Genomic DNA, 14,829 nt, shown 5'->3' on the forward strand with positions numbered 1-14,829 from the left:
TGCCAGAGGGAGGCCAGTGCCCGCAGCCGGGGGAAGGAAGGCCTGCTCTTGCACAAATTCCGTGCATTGGACCCCCAGTGATCTATAATGGCCCAAATAAAACCATTTATATTAACCCATTAGGATCCTTACTGTGTTTATAAAATTGTTATATAATTTTTTTAAATAATTACAGAAAACTTATCTTTGTTAAGTAAAAGAAAAACAGGAAAATTTACAATTGTATTTCCTGTCAGAGAGCCTTGAAATATTAAAGGTGACCCTAAAATACGTTTCTCCCTGTTGAAGTTCCTGAATCATTGAGTTTGGAGTTTTTTGTGTTTGTTTTTTTTGTTGTTTTTGTTTTTCAGAAAGTCTGCATCACCTTCTGGTGTTAGTAAGGTTGAATTGTATTAAGATATTAAGTAATTAAACACCTCCCCTCCTTATAAAAATAACAAACCAATTGTTTACAACCTACTTCTGTTTACAAATCCTATAAAATAAAGATGTAATGTGCAAATGTTCGTTATACTGTGAAGCATACTGACCGACCATGTAACAACCAGATCCTGGATCAGCAGGAGGGTGGGGCAGCAAGCTACCAGCAGGTGGTGGAGAGCTACAGGAGGGGGCAGGGCAGCAAGCTATGAGGGGTGGTGGAGGGGCGGAGGGAGCTACTGGAGAGTGGGACAGCAGGAGGAGAGCTACAGGAGGGCAGCAGTGAGCTACTGGCCCACAGATTCGTGCTCAGGGCTACTACTATAATTATATCTTCATTGATGGAAGAGTGTTGTTTTTTTTCCAAGTATTTTTATTGATTTCAGAGAAGAAGGGAGAGGGAGAGAGTGAGAGTGAAAGAAACATCAATGATGAGTGAGAATCACTGATCCAATGCCTCTTGCATGCCCCCTACTGGGGACTGAGCCCACAACCTGGGCAGGTGCTCCTGACCAGAATTGAACCTGGGACCTTTCAGCCTACAGACTGACATTCTATCCACTGAGCCAAAATGGCTAGGGCAACAGAAGAGTGATTTTAAATACACAAATGTACTGAGATTTTTCTTATGTACTGTCTTCTCCACTAGAATGTAAGTTCTATGAAGTCAGACACAATGTGTTCCCAGCATCTGAACTAAAATGGTGTACACTGTAAGTATTCAACACATATTGATTAAACAGTTAAAAATATTTAACTCGGCACTAATGCCTCAAAAATTCTGTACAAACATGCTGTATCAAATTTAAAGCCAAATTTTTCTTCACTGACATAACAATTATGAAGAAAAAGACTCTTTAAAAAGACCCAATTTGTATTCAAATGTGATGCTAGGATATAGTCAGGATTTTTATTTAATTCAAATCTAACTATAGCCAAGAATTACTGTACTTTTTAATATCATATTATTTTTAATCAGATGCTAAGTATTCCTGAGAATTTATATACAAATCATTTTTACAATCACTTATCTCTATGAACTTCATAGAATTTGGGGAATTTTCTATATTTGCGTTATGATTCACCTCAATTATCTTCTAACTCTTAACTTTATACTTTTCTTTTTAAGCAGTTAAGCAATCTCTAAATAATACTTACATGCATAAGTATTCTTATGAATCCTTTGGAATAAATTCTAAATAATCATTTTAGTTCAAATTTTAATAAACCACAAACTCTTTCAAAAGCACTTTAAAATTACTTTAAAATAATTTTCTTAATTCAAAAACAGTGATAGATATTTGAATATCCCTTTACAAGATAAAACAAAATGAACCAGGTAAAACAATTGACTATAATTTGTCAATGAAGGGTGATACTGACCATACTTTGAATCTAATCATGAAATAGTAAGTTAATTCCTTTAAAAACTCCTAACAATTCAAAAGCTGAAACTGACATTTCATGAATTTTTGAGCTACTATTAAAGATTATCATATTCCCTTTGCTTTTGGTAGGGAAAGCAAATTATTTTTAATATCTCTGTTTCCTTACACTAAACACGGGATCCGGATCTGAGAGAGACGCTGTCAGTTTCTCACAGAGAGTGGTCCAGTTCTCACAGTTCAGCACATCAGATGGCGGAGCTGAACACAGCATGTGCAAGGCTTCATACCTGACCTGTAATTTTTTAAAAGAGTTTCATTAATACTCAGCGGCTAGAATAAAACCCATTCTCCAAATGTTTAACAAACATTGAAAGTATGGATGATTATTTTAAAGAGGCTACTGAAAAGAATCAGATGTCCTTTTATAAAACAACTAGAGATCTGATGCATGAAATTTGTGCAAGAGTAGGCCTTCCTTCCCCCAGCTGCCAGCACAGGCTACCCTCTGGTACCCAGGACCTGGGCTTCTCTGCCTTCATCTGGAAAGACGTCTGATCTAATTAGCATATTACTCTTTTATTATTATAGAAGAGTCTTAAGAACTCGTGTTTAAAACTACATGTTTTAAAACCAAAAAACAAATGGGTTATCTTACCTAATAAAAGAGAAACATGCAAATTAACCATCACTCCACTACACCCACAGCCAATCAGAGTGAGTATGCAAATTAACTAACCAAATTTGCATATACAGGCTCCAGAGTGGAGTGATGCCTGCTATGAGGGGAAGGGGGACTGCGGAGGGAGCTACTAGAGTGGTGCTCCACACAGAAGCAAGTACCTGCCGGCTCCCAGGAATCCTGGGAGTGGGGACTTGCTGGCTCCTGGGAATCCTGGGAGTGGGGACTTGCTGGCTCCCGGGTGCCTCAGGAGAGGAGGTGCCGGCTCCCAGGTGGCCAGAGAGGGGGGACTTTCTGGCTCCCAGGCAGCCAGGGATAGAAAGGCTTATTCTTGCATGAATATCATGCAATGGGCCTCTAGTTTTATATAAAGTGAAAATAAAAACACTAAGTATGTTAGACCTGTGACCTGGATCTCCCAAGTGGGAGAGGAGGAAGGGTGGTGGCAGAACTGGATCACCAGGGCAAGGTTTTCCAGTGGCTGGTCCCACAGGCTGCCCCAAGGGACAGACTGGTCCTACAGTTCGAAGGCTTTCATGGTGAAGCATTCCCATTCCAGGAAATATGAAATTCTCCCAAAACAATCTATACTTGTTTTTGCTGCTACACCGGATTTTCTGACCTTCTAACCACTGAGGTAGAAAAAAAAGTCACTCAGCAGCATGATGCAAAATTGAATTTCTGTATTTTCACAGAAAGCTTACTTCTTAATCGTTTTTCTCAAAATCCAATCAGAATTCACTCAAAAGTGTGTGACCCCGGGGATAGCAGTGGAGAATAATAGCTCTACTCCAATTATGAAAGGTGGCAAAGCTTCTCCCCCACTCACTCTCCAAATAGTGAGTATAACACACAGATTCCAGCCTGTCCCTCAAAACCTGGTTGTTTCCCAGCTGAAATAACCAATGCCTAGAGATTTTAAAAAATAAAAAATAAAAAAGTGAGAAATCAGAGACAAGAGCTGAGACCTCAGAAAACCAGGCACTTTGAATAAGGGTATCGGGTTTTAGGTAAAAAAATAAATTAAAAAAAAAGACAGAATATACATGTGTTTTAGAAAGAAAAATTCCTCAATACAATTTTATTTATGATATGTTTTAGGGAGGACTATGAAGAGTTTCCAAAAACATTTCTCCTTTTCAGCTAACTTTTAAGACAAAAATACCATTAAGAATTCCCTCCTTGCCGAGTCCAGTTTGGCTCAATGGATAGAGCGTCAGCCTGCGGACTGAAGGGTCCCAGGTTCGATTCTGGTCAAGGGCATGTACCTTGGTTGCGGGCACATCCCCGGTGGGGGGTGTGCAGGAGGCGGCTGATCGATGATTCTCTCTCATCGATGTTTCTAACTCTATCCCTCTCTCTTCCTCTCTGTAAAAAATCAATAAAATATATTTTTTTAAAAGAAAAAAAAGAAAAGCCGAATGTTAATGAACTAGGTCACAGCACACACAGTCAGAAGTGCAGGACCTTACTAATATAAATAAATAAATAAATTAATTAATTAATTAATTAAATTAAAAAAAAATTCCCTACTTGCACCCTAGCCAGTGTGGCTCGGTTGGGTGGAGAGTCGTCCCAAGCACCCACAGTTCACAGGTTTGAATCCTGGTCAGGGCACATACCCAAGTTCAGGTTCCAATTCAGGTTTCAGATTCCAACCCAAGACAGAGCACTTGAGGGAAGCAGCACATGTCTCTCTTTCGCACCTCTCTCTCCCCCTCCCTCCCTCTCCCCTTTTTTCCCTCTCTCTCTCTCTTCTTCTCTCTCTAGAAATCAATAAAAGTAAAATAAAAATTTCCCTGGGGCCAGTTTTTCTCAGTGGTTTCCTTTACTTCCAAGAAATACAAAGCAATAGTGAAGGAACTGTTTGGGGCAAAACTGCTCATAACTTCAACCCTTCAAAATTAAAGCTAGGAATAAAAATTTCCTCTTCCAAACCATGACTACGCTCTAAGGAGAGTGTCTCTTACTCGGACCTTTCATTTCAAGACTGAGGGGGTCCAGCAGGCCGATCAGTCTAGTATTGTCTAGTTCTATCAATCTTCAAAAAGAAACAACCCAGCTGCTTCTGAGTCTAATCACATACATAAACACATACAGATGAACTTGACAGTTCTCCTTTAAACATACCTCTTTGGGTTGCCCTGGATCCAACTGGTCTAAAATCAATTGTAATTTTCCTTGACAAAATTTGTAACTCTGTAACACAATCGACAGAACAGCCATTTATTTAGTAGACTTTCAGAAGTACTGCTATAAATGATTTTTAAATATAATTCTAAGCAAGAAAAAAAAAAGCATTCTGAGCAAGAGAAAGGGATGATGTATTTTGGTTTGGCAGCAAATATAGAATGCTTGTTTCCCAGGGCACTTAAATGGGAGCTGAATGTCCCAGAACAGTGCACCTTCGTGCAAATGAAAACTATCATTATTTGCTGAGCAACTGCAATGTGTAGAACATAATAAGACTCAAAAGACATAAAAGCCAAAATGTTTTGTACTCAGAAATGGGAGATGAATAATACGGAAAGATAAAACAACATAAACAAGAAGGCACTAATGGCACCCTGGACATAACCATGATTCTGTGTGAACTTTTGGTCTTGTTCCTCCTGAGCCTTTTTCCATGCCTCAGACAGAAAGCAATCACTCACTGAACAGGTAACTCCAGAAGATGCTATTTCATGAGCTACATCCTTACTATTAGATTTTATTGTTTCTTTTTCTTCTGAATCTTAAAACTAGAAAGCAGAAAAACAGCCTGGCTAATAAAGCATGCGCTGAGGCTCGTGTTTATTAAACACCATCTTAAGACAGAGATACAAAACTAAACAACACACCTGATTGAAGGACGAATCGCTGTCAGAGCAATTGTCTGTGCAGTAACTACTGCTTTTCTCCTTTTGGATCTTTTTCTGCCTCTCTCGACTTCGCATCTCATCTTCTTCAAACTTGTCAATCATAGATTCCACCACCACCATCATGCTGTTTTTCAGGGAATGCATCATTTCTTTGTATCTTAAATTCAAAGCAGTCTCAGTAAGAAAAAGACTGGTAGCAGAAATTGAAATATTCAACTAAATTAAACTATCTGACTACTTTTTCTGTAATGTCCCTTTAAGAACACAATTCTAAAGAGGAGAAAAAAAAATCCAAGTCAGTTTTTCTTAAAGAACTACTGGTACAACAGAATGTACATGACAGTAATAAAAATTAATAGGGACCCAAAAACAAGTATTTTGAAGGTTTTTTTCATCTGGTTACTTGGACAGAATCTAAGGCAAGACTGATTCCAGTAATTAACAACTCATCTGTTAATATCACACTAACAAAACACAGCCTATTTAATCTACACTTGCATGTTTTATTTCTCTCTTTCTCTATCCTCCCTTTATTTTCTTTCCTTACTTATCCCCTGCCTATTCTTTCTATCTATAAGCACCTGTAACCAGAATTTAGATCTCAATAAGAAGTAAGCTGTCAGTGGCTCTTTTCAGTAGAGGTTAGAGAACCCACCATCAGGGATGTTAGAACAGGGATTCCTGCCCTAGCTGGTTTGGTTCAGTGGATAGAGGGACTGCAGGAGATGGGCCATGGGAGTGCACTGACCACCAGGGGGCAGCTCCTGAGTTGAGCATCTGCCTCTTGGTGGTCAGTGAGCATCATAGTGACCAGTCATTCCAGTTGTTCTGGTCATTCACTTGAAACAGTTGCTTAGGCTTTGATTGATAGATAGATAGATAGATAGATAGATAGATAGATAGATAGGTATAGACAGACAGACAGACATATGTATATATGATTTACATAATATGTAATTATAAATAAATATAATACACATTATGTATATATATATATATATTTTTAATCCCAGTATTATAGGTGTCATATGTCATACTGGTACATCCAGACAATGGAATACTACTCAGTGCTAAAAAGAAATGAGTTATCAAACCATGAAAAGACACGGAAACTTAAATGAAGATTATTAAGTGAAAGAAGCCAAACAGAAAGGCCCCATACTGTATGGTTTCAACTGTCTAAGCTTGTGGAAAAGGCAAAAGTGTGGAGACTATAAAAGGACCAGTGGATGCCAGAGGTTGGGAGGAGGAAGGGGTAGTAGGTAGAATACAGAGGATTTTTAGATCAGTGAAACTACTTTCTGTAAGATGCTCTCACAATAGATATATATCATTTTAAATTTTTCCAAACCCAATAGAATGCACAACACCAAGAGAAAATGCTAATGCAATCAACAAACTATGAGTAAAAATGAGTAATACAATATGAATAATAGTGGCACATCAGTGTAGGTTCTCAATTATAACAAACGTACCACTCTCGTGGGGAATGCTGATAATGGGGAAGTCTCTGCATGTATAGGAGCTGGGGTCTAAGGGAAAGAAATATGTACCTTCTGCTCAATTTTGCTATGAAGCTAAACCAACTCTAAAAAACAAAGTCTGTTAAAGAAAAGTGAAGGAGTACATCACACAAATAATTAGGAAAAGGGTGAATACAAATCCCTTCGCTTGCTTGAGAAGGAGGCCAGTGTGGCTAGAGCCACGTCAGAGGAGATAAGATAAGAAATGGGCGGGAGAGGGAGCAGAAGGCTCATGGTCAGCCTTGTAGGCTACAGGAGAAACCGGACTTTTCTGTGAATGAGATGAGAGCCCTGTGGAAAGTGTTATGTGAAGAGTGGCACCATCTGATTCACTGTTTTAGGGAATCTTCTGGCTGCCATGAGGGACATAGACCGGGGGGCGGGCACTGGCTAGGAGTGCTTTCAGGGAGCCCTGTTGAGAGAAAAATTACTATAAAATAGTATTGTAGGCATACTCACTCTTTGGATTCCTGGGTTCTTTTAGTGACATGCTGCACAACCGTGTCATAGCCAGATTCCTCACCCTGATTCCGATCAGCTGTCCATTTCTCCATTTCATCTTCAATCATAGACCCTAACGTGTTGCATATATGCTGTCTGAGGTATTTCACAAATTCATAGCTGAAACCAATATTTTAGAAGTGCAGTAAATAAGATGAACTCAGTAACCACATCCAGAAACAGTGTTAGCACAGAAAGATCTGTGACATATTCAAATTTCATCCCAAATCATTGAACAACACAGTGGGAGGTGAAGGGAGAGCAAATTTGGGGACCAGCTCAACCCTTAGTGGGTTAGTCTTTTCCCATCTTTAAAATGCACATTAAAGGAAAGGGAAAGCTGTTGTTAAAGATTTTTACAATTATTCAAGCTGATGAGGAAAACCAAGCTGGAATAACAGCAATTGTGAAGGAATAAATAGGAAAAGTTAAGCTCCAATCATTCGAAGAGGTTTGTGTACATTTTGAAAGCGGTAACTGACCTAACTTCCACCTAATTGGCTCTTTTCTGTTTACAGAGAGAACTATCTCAGGCAATCTAATATATTTCCTTCTTATTGTTAGGTTCATGCTAGCGTTAAAATCAGTTCGCAAACTTAGACAATATAACAAACGTGAGAGGCTAAGAATTCCAAAAGTGGATATTTTATGAAACATGTTTACTGAAAATAAAGAGCAACGATTATAACTGATATCACGATTTTAAAAGGTTAGAGTTTTGTGGGTCTCTCAAATGACAAAGATAACTTAAACACACTGGAGTTCACCAATTTAAATTCACTGGTAGCTTCTTCTGTAAAACAAAGAATAAACCCAATTCAACAAATATTACTGTGTTCCTTCCATATCAAGCCAAAATATCAGGTACAGGGTAACAATCATTAGATTTGGTAAGTTGTTGGTTTGTTTGTTTTTTAATTAAAACTACTCAATAGTTCTCCCTTATCTGAGGTTTCTCTTTCCACCATTTCAATTACCCGTGGTCTAAAAATATTAAATAAAAAAACCTCCATAAGTAAACAAGAAATAAACAAGAACCAATAAGCTTTAAATTGAGGCATGATGAATTGCTTGGCTTCCTGCTCCATCCCTCTCTAGACATGAATGATCCTTTTGTCTAGTCCAGTGGTCGGCAAACTCATTAGTCAACAGAGCCAAATATCAACAGTACAACGATTGAAATTTCTTTTGAGAGCCGAGAACCGACTTCTGTGCATGGGCCACGAAGTTTCAATCGCACAGTATGTGCGCACCCACACGTGGTATTTTGTGGAAGAGACACACTCAAGGGGCCAAAGAGCCGCAGTTTGCCGACCACTGGTCTAGCATATCCACACTATATAGGCTCCCTGCTCAGTACTCACTTAGCCATCTCAGTTATCAGATTAGCTGTAGTGGTATCGCAGTGCTTGGGTCCGAGTAAAACTTATTTTACTTCATAATGGCTCCAAAGCACAAGAATAATGATGCTGACAATTTGGATATGCCAAAGAGAAGCTGTAAAGTGCTTCCTGTAGGCGAAAAGGTTTGTCTGAAAAAAACATAGTGTATCCACAGGGTTTGGTACCATCCTAGGTTTCAGGAACCCACTGGGGGTCTTGAAATATATCCTCTTGGGATAAGGGGGACTGCAGTAATACAGTCGTCATTGAAATGCAAGTATTTCGTGGCTGCATATCAGAATCACCTAGAGAGCTTTTCAAAATCACGAGGCTCAGCCTCTGCCAGAGCCCAGGATATTGTGATTCATCGGAATTTTTTTAAACATCCTTCAGTGGATTCAAACCAGGGCTGTCTGTTTTACTGGGGCCAGTCCAAGCATAAAAATTCACACAACACATGCACACATGATGAAAGCAATGTTCTCTTCCCTACCCTCTCCCCACCCACAGGCCTCAAATCCTTGCTGCCACTTTCAGAGAAAGGAGGAAACTTGGGCTTTTTAGAAAATGCCAAGAGTTTACAGTAGAAAAATGGACGAGGCTACAGAAGCACAGAGTTTAGGCCAATTGCCCTCTGGGACAAATCACTGGACAGGATATCCTGTGGTTTCTCTCCAAATGACTACGTTTCCTCTCACTTTATTACACTGCCTGAAATCCCAACACTTATAGACTCTCCCCACCACCTACCCACCCACCCCCACCCACAGAGAGCAAGGGAGAGGGAGACACAGATAAAAATGTCAACAAAGAGCCCTAACCCTTTTGGCTCAGTGGATAGAGCATGGGCAGACTCAAGGGTCCCAGGTTCGATTCTGGTCAAGGGCATGTACCTTGGCTGTGGGCACATCCCCAGTAGGGAGTATGTGGGAGGCAGCTGATTGATGTTTCTCTCTAATCGATGTTTCTAACTCTCTATCCCTCTCCCTTCCTCTCTGTAAAATAAATAAATAAATAAATAAATAAATAAATAAATGAAATCAATTATATATATATTATTAATGTCAACAAAGAGAATCCTTGATGGGCTGCTTCCTACACGCCCCCTACTGGGGATCTAGCCCTAAATGGAGCATGTGCCCTGACCAGGAATCAAATCATGACCTCTGGTCAACCACTGGCTGGGCAGGATACAATTACCTTAGCAATCATTTTCTTACAAAAATGCCAAAAGCCTAGAGATACCAGGTTCCCCTGTAAGTCTGTTTAATAAGATTATTTTTCTTGCTAATATCATGGCAACAGCAGGTGGACTTAAGAAAGCAATGTTCTGACAGTGGAGATGGAAGAACAGATATTTTGAAGTATGAAACACTTTGGGAAACAATATATCGCCGAGTGACTCAAGAACATCTAATACTCAAAGAGAGTTATTAAATCAGTGTGTGTGGGGGGGGAGGGGGGGCAGACAAATGAAAGTATGAGCACCTGAACTAATCGACCTTAAGAATTTCTTCCAAATCTGAGACTGTAAGATTCTATGAAAATACCGAAGACGAGAATTTCCTCTCCCTATCATCTCCTACATAGAGATTCCTCTCCTAAGGCACAGGTCTCAGGCTAGTGCAGATAACACATAAATTTTACCATCTATACTTTTAACACTACAAACTACTCAACTGCTGTTAGAATTATAAATCTTACTTTTAATTTGAGTATGTCTAAATTAATTTAGGTAGGTCTCAAGTAAATATCTTTAGCAAATAGTAAACATTAACTATGCAAGTTAATTAGCAGGCATTTAATTATCTAATTGAATCTTGCTGAAGAAGAGTAAATTACATCATTATAACATTTGTTAGCCTACTGAGAAGAACTACAATGATCCATCTTTAGCTTGAAAAAAAAGAAAACATTTTAAAATTGACACAGCTAAAGCAGTAATTATAGGCAATTGTGTAGCCATAAATTACATTTTTTTTAAGTTGCAATTAATGAGCATTGATTACAAAAGTTTTAAAAGTTTCTCTCAAAGAAAAATACAAAGAGCAGAAATTAACATCCAATAATAGGGATTAGTAGTGAATCTAATGAAGAAATAAACAAGAAAATCATGAAAATACAAAAAAAAAAAAAAACCAACAACCACATGTATAAGCCAGAAACACTAATGAAATTAGAAACTCTACATTAACAAAAATTATTTCCACGCTTTTAAAAACTCCTTTGAGAATCTGGTGAAAAAGCATATGCTTCCCCCATAAAACTGCAGGCAAACACAAACTCTTGCTTAAAATATTAAATAAAGGGCTCCAGGATCCCTGTTGCCCATATATGAAAGGAATAGAAGTTTCAGAGAAGGCTAAAACACCCAAAAAACAATTAAAATGTCATCTCTGTAAGGTCAAAATAAGATGCAAACACTAACGTATAAATACCACTACTACCGATAAATTTGAGACACCAGATGTATACCATTCAATGTCTTAATTTAAATTATATGATTCAAATCAAAAGAAAAACACAGGTGTCTAAAGAAGCATATCCAAACGGTTACCTCTCTCCCTAATCTTCCTACCCCTACTCTTTCCCAACCCAAAGGACTCCATACTTACACTACACTTCTATTCCTCCCATGTACAACAGATATCTGAGCATGGGCTTTATCCCTTACAGAAAGGTAAACTATTCCACAGGAGATTAACCAGCTCACTTCAGCATTCCTGCAGACCTCAGAATGGATAACTGGTGCCGCCACTGAGATAGCAGATCAGCAAAGGAACAAGGACCTTTGGAACTCAAATGTGTGGTTTTTTGTGTTTTGTTTTGTTTTTTTTAAATCGGAACAGGAATACTAAAAGAACATGAATTTATAATTAATCACTGTGTTGCCGAGGAGAAAAATAATGGAGACTTAGGATATGTTGGTGCAGCAGTAAAAACAGAAGCAAGCAGATGCTTTGGAAAAGAAGGAAAGAATAAGTAATTTCGGATTTGGGTAAGTGAAATAATGCACCTTCCACGTGGGTGCTATTTTAACCATCACCAAATGCACTTTTCTTTTTTTAATCCAGCTACATATTTTACTTTTCTGGGCCAGCTGCGAAGACAACAAAAGCCGTTTTACTTGTGGAAATTCTCATCCGTCTCCTCCAGGTGTAAGAGGATCTCCTCGGCGCTCTCGAGGGAGGGCGCGCCCGTGATCTTCTCCTTCACGCTCTGGAACAGCTGCCGCAGCATCCCCTGCAGCGCCGCCGGGTCCTCGCCGCCGGAGAAGCGGGCCATCCCGCCCGGACCAAACGCCCGTTGCCTCCGGGGCCCGGCCGGCCCCGCGCACTGCGCACGCGCGCCCGCGCCGGCCCGGCACGCGCGTGCGCCGTTACCAGGGAGACCGCGACGCGCGTCGGGGTGGGCCCTGGGCCGCCCGCGCGTCGCTCTGGGAAACCAGTCACATCGCAGTGGGAAAGCAGGGGACCGCGAGGGTCCTCGTTGCTGTTCGTCTTCAGTACCAACAGAGCTCAAGATGCCCCGAATATAACCACAAAAAAAAAAAAAAAAAAAAAAAAAAAAAACTAGCGAGGCGCTAACGGGTGGGCGTGACGGCGGGATGGCGGCGCTACGCGTGACGTCAGCACGCCCGCGTGGCTCCCTGGGAGGAGAGAGAGAGGGAGTGCAGGCGGCCGGCTTGCAGAGTTCCGGGAGAATTGGCCTTACCTTGGGGATGGTGGGTGGGGCAGGGGGGAGAGAGTGCGAAGGAAAAGGGTCAATAAAAGAAAGGCAATAAATACAAGTGAAACTGAAAGTGGCCCCTCAAGTCTCAGTTGGAGAGAGAATGGTCTTGAACCGTTGCAGTGCTGTTTTCCCTGAACAGCTATAATCGTGTAAGGATTTGCTGAGAAGTATGAGGAGTGCGCCCTCAAAATCTAACAGACACAGAGAGAAATGAGAGAACACAGCTTTTTCATCAGAAACAAAAACTAAATGGCCAGTGGAAACCCAGAAGCACCTTTTTATCCAAGAGCAGAATTGAGGAAAAAGGAAAAACCCCTGGACAGGTAGAACAGGGACCTAAGAGAAGATGTAGCATATTCTGGTACTGAGCTAGTAGGCAAAAAGAGGACATGAGGAGGGTAGGGAAGAAAATGACCCACCTCGGAAAGAGTCGTATTTGGCAGGTTTAGGGGATTAAAGATATATCTGAAGCATAGTAACTTCCATCTTGTATAAAAAACACTGCTATTTGAAACGCTCTGCTATTGTCAGATAGTCTTTAGTCCTTTAAACTCGGTCATTATAAACTCACTTTAAGACAGTCTGTTATTCTGTAAAATGACTTTGTTTTTATTTCAAATAATAGAAAAAGATAAGCTTAACTTTCCGACCTTGCAAGCCAGCCATCCAATTTAATAGACTAAAATTGACTAATACTGATAACAATTCCCATATTCTTATGCCAAGTACAAACTCATTATGTATTCAAGGTTACAACTGTCTGTAACAGTAACACACACATAGCCCTTTGTATTGTAATATCTGCAAAGAGGCTTGAAAGGTATAAATACGGGAGACTTCCTGTATGTGGGGCTCAGAGATTTGGAAAAGACACCTCCCTCTGGGCTGTGCACAATAAATGACTCCTAATTAATTGGCTTATTAAGGCGTCTTGTATCTCATTCGCTGATTTACGGTACAACCTATCGTGCAAGCATCAGGGCACGATTGGGTTTCAGAGTGACACCATAGGATGCCACATGCAAAGCTCACTGTGCAGGAAGCTCGATGCATAATCACATTTCCTCATCAGGTTTTCAATCCAGATACATCCCCAGACCATAGTCGTGTCCACGCTCCAAGGAGCCAACGCAATCCCCAGCTACTGGAAAGTGGCTCAGTGTCAATAAATTCTCTTATCCCGTCTTATATTTTACTCCCCCTCCAACAGCATCTGGTAGACACCACATGTTATCCAGGATCAATGGGCTCTGATGCCTCTGCTATTACTTCCAGGGGCAAAAAATATATGTCTTTGCCGGCCTTAGCAGCATGTTTCTTGGAAATAAATAAAAAAATAAATAAAAAAAAAATAAATATCATGCTTTAAAAATCTGATTGAGTCAATTAGATATTATCCCATTATCCAATACCTGATATTTCTAATAGGATTAATTTGTTATGATGGCTTGAACTGCTGGTTTTCTTTATATCTCTGTTCTGTGCATGGTAGACTTTTGCCAAGGTACTGATTTTTGTTTTAAACATATATGAACACAGATGTGTCAGTTGCCTAAAACATGGTGGTTGTTTTTTATGTGTTTGCTTTAATCAGAAACAAAAACTAGGCTGTGGGCACAGATGCTCAGGACTCATGGATTTGTAATGAGATAGCACATTTACAAGGGTAATAAAGGCCTTGAATTTAGGGAAAATGTTTTAAAATTATTGGATATGATTATCATATTTGCCCATTTCTATAACTTTGAATTGACTATTTTCACAGAACTTGCCCAGGTCTGACATATCCTATATAATAAAAGCCTAATATGCAAATCAACCAAACAATATAATGGCTGGTGGAATGAGCTGTCCCTATGATGCACACTGACCACCAGTGGGCAGATGCTCAATGCTGGAGCTATCCCCAGCCCACAGACCCCAGGCCAGCCAAGCTGGGTGCCTTCCCACACCCATTGCCTCACGGATCACCCCACAGAGGGAGGCAACCTACAGAGGCGGGGGCAGCAGAAGCAGTGGGGGCGGCGGCGGAGGCGGTGGGGGTGGCAGGGCCAGCAAACAGGCGTTGCCAGGCCAGCCAAGGTGGGTGCCAGCAAGGGCTCCTCCAATTGCCTCTCTGATCACCCCACACGTTGGCCCTAACCACCAGCCAGGCCTAGAGACCCTACCCATGTACACTAGTCCTATATAATAAAGAGGTGATATGCAAATTGACCATCATTCCAAAACTCAGGATGGCTGCCCCCATGTAGATACAAGATGGCCACCACGAGATAGCCAACAGGGGATGGTAGTTGGGAGGGACCAGGTCCACAGGGGATAGCAGTTGGAGGGGCAGGCCAG

At 40.4% G+C, this 14,829-nt stretch overlaps 1 protein-coding gene across 3 annotated transcripts in view; it reads right to left on the reverse strand.

Moving 5' to 3' along the window:
- TBC1D32 (TBC1 domain family member 32) overlaps nt 1–12,102 on the reverse strand; it is a 94,386-nt gene extending 82,284 nt beyond the window's left edge. For 2 of the 3 annotated variants that reach the window (XM_036414931.2, XM_036414932.2), the window contains exons 1-5: nt 11,882–12,102; nt 7,331–7,492; nt 5,328–5,505; nt 4,618–4,686; nt 1,975–2,100 (exon numbers count right to left, since the gene is read on the reverse strand). In XM_036414931.2, the coding sequence (XP_036270824.1) occupies nt 1,975–2,100; nt 4,618–4,686; nt 5,328–5,505; nt 7,331–7,492; nt 11,882–12,039 (693 nt within the window). In that variant the 5' untranslated portion in view covers nt 12,040–12,102. The remainder of the gene's footprint in view (nt 1–1,974; nt 2,101–4,617; nt 4,687–5,327; nt 5,506–7,330; nt 7,493–11,881) is intronic. The other variant, XM_036414930.2, reaches the window with a different exon arrangement.
- Nucleotides 12,103–14,829: the final 2,727 nt, after the last annotated feature.

The sequence above is a fragment of the Pipistrellus kuhlii genome, unplaced genomic scaffold, assembly GCF_014108245.1.
Source record: "Pipistrellus kuhlii isolate mPipKuh1 unplaced genomic scaffold, mPipKuh1.p scaffold_m20_p_5, whole genome shotgun sequence".
Classification (NCBI taxonomy): Eukaryota; Metazoa; Chordata; class Mammalia; order Chiroptera; family Vespertilionidae; genus Pipistrellus; species Pipistrellus kuhlii.